The following is a 5,093-nucleotide window of genomic DNA, read 5'->3' as shown; positions in this document are numbered from 1 at the left end:
AAAAAAAAATGATATGGAATAATGATAAGTAACTTTCTCTCCTGAATGCTTATTAGGGCAAGTGAAATGTTTTTATTGTACCCTGTATGGTACCTCTACTGACACTGCACAGGTTTTAAAGCCTGATACTAAAGCCTTCTTCAGCTCTCTTTGAAGAAGAGGTCTTGAGCAGGATCAGCAGTGCTACTGATGCCTGTGATGCTGAGCAACAATACTGTTGCCTTCTGGCTGATCGGTTGTCACGGGTGACAACATACATGTGCCTTGCAGTGCCCTCAAGACTGGTTTCATGGGGACATGTTTAAGACTGAGAATGTGATATGTCTCCCCTGTTAAGATTTTGAGCACTGAGAATTTTTATTCTGTTAAAATATAAGCAAAACACCTGCTAGTAGTTTAAGAAGTAACTGCTTTAAAATAAGCCACATGAAGATCACACCCAGGACACACAGTCCCACTACTCTAGAGCTCAGTGACAGACAGCATGTATTTGTGTGTGCAAAACAAGCTAAGCAACAAAAGAAACTTTGTATCAAAATAGTTTAATAAAAACAATAACAGACTTCACTGAAGCTTGCTGTCCTCAAGACAGAATTATGACATTATTGCAGCATTCAACACAATCATAATTCACATATAATACTATACAGCTCCTGTTCACCTTGGCCACGTTCTGCTCTCACTATGGCCTTGTGCAGCCCTGCTGACACAACCCAGCCCTGCATACTTGAGTTGCAGAGCCTGTTCCTCTGGGAACAGAGTTAAATCCCTTCCTCACTGCACAGTGCTGTTACTGTCTGGAAGTTGCACAGAAACCAAACACATCTCTTAGCAGCCAGAGGCAGTTTACAGAACCAGTGTGAACAAACCAAGTGACTGGCAACAGCAGCACTGGTTGATGTTTAGGAAAAACAAGTATGCAACCAATTACTCAAGTTCCCAGTGATGCCCAGCAGCTTCTGTTCACAAGAACAAAGCTCTGTTCTGACCTGCTGCATTGCCACCTCAGCCATGACAGAATGGCTTTTATGTTATACAGCTCGGTCTAATGCATGCTTTCACTTCAGCACTAGCAAAGAAGCCCACTGCCAGCACCTGGCTGGCAGGCTTCTTCATCACCACTGAATGTCCTCCAACAGCATCACTCTTTGCCATCAGCTTTGCACCATAGTCAGTACTTGTCCTTGCATTGTGGCAAACAGACTGAGCACTTGGTGTCTCAGACTTTCAGGTCAGAATGCTGCCATGAGCTGTGGCTTGTTTTCTCATTAGCCGAGAGGCTTCCTTTTTCCTCTTCTCCATCTCATGTTCCCTGGGGTGTTCTGGTGATATGGGTCTTCTTGCACAGCTCCTGATAGAATTCAGATTCCAAAAACCGCGGGTACGAGTTATTCTCCATTAAGCTGTAAACCCTTTTCTGCGCTGCACTAAAACAGGTGTGTGTGGCTTCTTGAATATTCTGCGCAATCATGTTCTTGGTTTGGAAGTCTATATTTATCTGAAATAAAAAGGACATTTACATCTGAGAACTGAATTCAAGGAAGTATAAAACATCATAAAATTTCTGAAGAGGTAAATGCAAGATCCTATTACTACAGGATCCAATTAATCAAGCTTAAAGAAAGTAATTCTTTTATACAAAACTGATATATGTTACAGGTATTACATACAGCTGTTGACTTTTCCCAGTCAAGATGAAAACTCTATGAAATACTGCTCATGCTGTTTTCTAGCTTGGTGAGAAGGCAGTTAGGGAGAGACTTATATCCAGATACAAATATTAATGGTGAGGTATATGCGATGCAGTTTAGCTTCTGTATCTTAGAGTTCAGAGAAACAAAGCAAGGCTGTAAGAACTCACAGAACAGGGCACTTATATTTAAGTTTCCTTTACCTCTTTGGGAGCTTCCTTTTCAATGAAGTCATTGTAGATTTTTTTTGCTTTTGATGTCAGCTTCTGGGGTGACTTGGTTTTCTTGAAGTCCTCACAGGCCAGCCAGAACTCAATATTCTCTTCACAGAACTCAGACTTCAGAAAAGCTCGGAAAGCAGCAAGACCATCTAGGGAAAGGAGAACGAAATCAAACCACATTGGTTAACTATTTCAGGAATCTTGAATTTATCCACTGGTCACATCTGCTCCTACCAAAACTTTCTGCAGTAGTTCTGGTCTGATTCTTTCAGGGGTATCATAGCAATAAAAAATTCCACATTTACGTATGCAAACAAGTTGGCACTCTAACAGCTCGGCAGGTTTCACTTCAGTCATTTAGGTAAATGTAAAGAATGAAACCCATTTCTACTTGCCTTTTCTGTGATGCCTGCATATATATAAAAAAAAAACAAAAACAAACCCTATCCAGATGGGAACTCTAGTGTTAACCTTTACACTGGAGTAAATATTTATGACTGTGCTACAAACATCTGGATGTTTTTTAATTTTTTTTTATGGAATGGATGACTCAAGTTCAAAGAGCAAATGCTAATTTATTTCAGTCTTTTTTCTTTGTTGTTGAGTGCTCTTCCTTGTAGAACTACAGTAAAACCCCTAGATTGCTGAACTTCTGTTGCAGAAGCCTTCCCAAGTTATTTGAATGCATTTACTTAGTTAAGCCGTGAGCCCGGTGAACAAACGCTCTTTTCATACTTGGCAAAGCCAAACTGACAGGTATGATTTTAATCGCAAGGCTTATAGAAAAGAAAAATCCACTACAGTGCAGTATTCTTGATGTTGTTAATATTAACTTACAGGGTGGTTGTTTTTTTTTTTTTTAAAGAGTACTGCTATAATTTTGGCTTTAAACTGTCTACAGGATTTAACTTTCAAGACCAGAATCAAATCTATTTCTATTAAAAAGGCATAATGAGGAAGCAATCTCTTACAGACATACAAACTGAACGGCCCCTTTGCTCTTGAATGTTACTTTTTGAAGGCAAACTTACATTTGTTAGCAAGAAGTTCATCAAAGGCTTCTGACCACAACTGGGCTTCTTCAGGGGAAGGTCTGCTTAAAGAGATGGAGAATATTAGATTTCATTGCTCAAGCTTTGTTTCTGTAGAACACTCAGTATTTAAACAAAATCTCTTTCCAGCAACTTGCCTGAAGTAGGTGCGGTGTTTCCCCACTTTCTTTGACTTGATTTTAGTAGAATTGGAAGAGTTCTGCAGGAAGTAGCTCAGTCGCGTTTTCCAATCTTTAATACTGGAAAACCCAAGAGAAAGATGACTGTTAAACACAACAACTGAAAAATCTTTAGGCACCCACCCCTTTACTGGCAAAGGCTGCAAAACTTTTCCTGCAGTAAAAAAAAACTTTTCCTTGCCAACCGTAACTAGAGTCACCCAGAGCATCTGAGGGCAAGCGAATGACTTTCCCCTCGCTTAAATCAACAGGTTGGACCTCTAGCCAGTGACTGGTGTCAGAGACCCACAAGCTGCTCTGCCCTCACGCTTCCCACCCGCTTCGGTCTCGGTCCCGCGGCTGGAAGCGGCTCCCTGGAGGAGTCCGCGGGGCCCGGGACGGGGGTACCCACTCACATCGTTCTTTTCATCCTGCCCTTCTCCGCCTCCTCCGCTTCGCTGCGGCGGCGGCCACCGCGCTCCATGCGCCCGCTGTCGTGCTGCAGCGCCAGAAACAGCGCACCCGGCATCGCAGCGTCTCAGCTATACACCGCCGCCGCCGCCGGCCGCCCTTATAGCCCTGCCGGGGGCAGGGAGGGAGGAGCCGCCCCGCCTCGCACGGCTCCCGCGGCCGCCCCGACTAGCGGGGAGGGGAGGGAAAGGCGGTGCGGGCTGTGCTGCGCCGTCAGCCCCACGGGCAGGAGTGGGTGTTTGTCCCTGTGTGCCAGTATGGGAAAGTTTTGCCTTTCCGCAGGGATTACGTCTCTTTTTTTCCCCTTTATTTTGTTTTCCTTTTCATTTTAAGCCTTTTTCTTTCTCTTCCCTTCCCTATTTTTTTCCTCTTTTTCTTTCCTTTCCATTCTCCACTTGCCCTTGCTAGTGTCTTTTTGGAAATTTTTAGCCTGCCGCAATGACATCCCCCTGGAAGGGTGCCCATTCCTGCGGCACTGGCAGTGGGGTACCTGTCCTTTCTGTTCTGTCAATCAGAAATGTACCCTGCACTTCTGCAGGTTTTTATTTATATTTTAAAGGAAAACTCAGATTTCTGAGTATGGCCAGTACATGAGACAGGGTAAGGAAGGACTTAGCCACATATCTTCAAAAAAAAAATGAAGAAACCATAAATCTGAGTATGTGGTATTTTTAGTGTCCACGTCCCCACTAACCCAGGCTATTTTTCACTTTAATAAGCTGTCTGCACATGTGTTTTATCTTTGTATAGTGTTGCCACCTAGCAGTGAATTGTGTAAATTACTCCCGGTACATGAAGCTGAAACTGCAATTACTCCAGCCTTCGGCTTGTTGAAAAGGCCATGTGGTCCTTCTCAGCAGTGTCCAGCTGAAGGGCATCATATCCAAAGAATCTGGATTTAGGAATCATGTGATTTTCTCTTTAACCTGCCCTGCTTTTCTGCTCTTTTCTGTGCATGTGTCTGCCTCTCCACAGTACTCTGCAGCATGTATTTTCCAGCCATAAAAAGCAGTGTTCAGAGAGACTGATTCCCCAAATACTGCCTGACTTCAGCACAATAATGAAGCACCAAATCATAGAATCATAGAGTCAACGAGGTTGGAAAAGACCTTTAAGATCATCAAGTCCAGCCGTTCCCAAGCATTGTCCAATCCTTTTAGGTAATGAACATAATATTGTAACCTCGCTGCTCACCAGTACACACAAAACTGTAAAGGTGTGCAGTTTTAGAGGAGATGTATAGACAAAATGAATGCTGCGATTTGTGCAAGCACTCAAAGATGCTCTTCAGTGCTGCCTATTGTGAGTCCTTTGCAATATATACTGATGATCTGATAGGAAAATAAAGCTCCATCCTCTAAACTTTACCAAATCACTCTAAATGAGTTTTGAAACAGGTAGGTTTTAGTCTTGTATATGGTATATACATTTTTAAACGGGAAATTTTTACAAGGGTGTTACCATGGAAGGGAGGAAATGTGGAACCACTAACAGAGGTAA

General features: G+C 42.9%; 1 protein-coding gene across 1 annotated transcript; it reads right to left on the bottom strand.

Annotated features, from left to right (window-relative positions):
• Positions 1-526: 526 nt before the first annotated feature.
• RGS2 (regulator of G protein signaling 2) lies at positions 527-3,673 on the bottom strand. Its single transcript, XM_061453055.1, has 5 exons — positions 3,539-3,673; positions 3,102-3,203; positions 2,944-3,005; positions 1,895-2,061; positions 527-1,498 (listed from the first exon to the last, which is right to left on the bottom strand). The coding sequence occupies exons 1-5, from the start codon at positions 3,649-3,651 to the stop codon at positions 1,304-1,306; spliced, it is 639 nt and encodes a 212-aa protein (XP_061309039.1). The 5' UTR covers positions 3,652-3,673; the 3' UTR covers positions 527-1,303.
• Positions 3,674-5,093: the final 1,420 nt, after the last annotated feature.

Source organism: Pezoporus flaviventris, unplaced genomic scaffold (genome assembly GCF_033815535.1).
Source record: "Pezoporus flaviventris isolate CSIRO_AGI_PZ_B2104156 unplaced genomic scaffold, CSIRO_AGI_Pfla_v1 ptg000013l, whole genome shotgun sequence".
NCBI lineage: Eukaryota > Metazoa > Chordata > Aves > Psittaciformes > Psittacidae > Pezoporus > Pezoporus flaviventris.
This window is presented reverse-complemented; position numbering and strand designations above follow the sequence as displayed.

Excerpts from the sequence above, each read along its gene's own strand:
- RGS2 (XM_061453055.1), bottom strand. The coding sequence starts at position 3,651 with ATGCCGGGTGCGCTGTTTCTGGCGCTGCAGCACGACAGCGGGCGCATG. Across the intron at positions 3,204-3,538 it reads GGCAGGATGAAAAGAACGAT|TATTAAAGATTGGAAAACGC; the intron begins GTGAGTGGGTAC and ends TGGGTTTTCCAG. Across the intron at positions 2,062-2,943 it reads TGAACTTCTTGCTAACAAAT|ATGGTCTTGCTGCTTTCCGA; the intron begins GTAAGTTTGCCT and ends TCCTTTCCCTAG.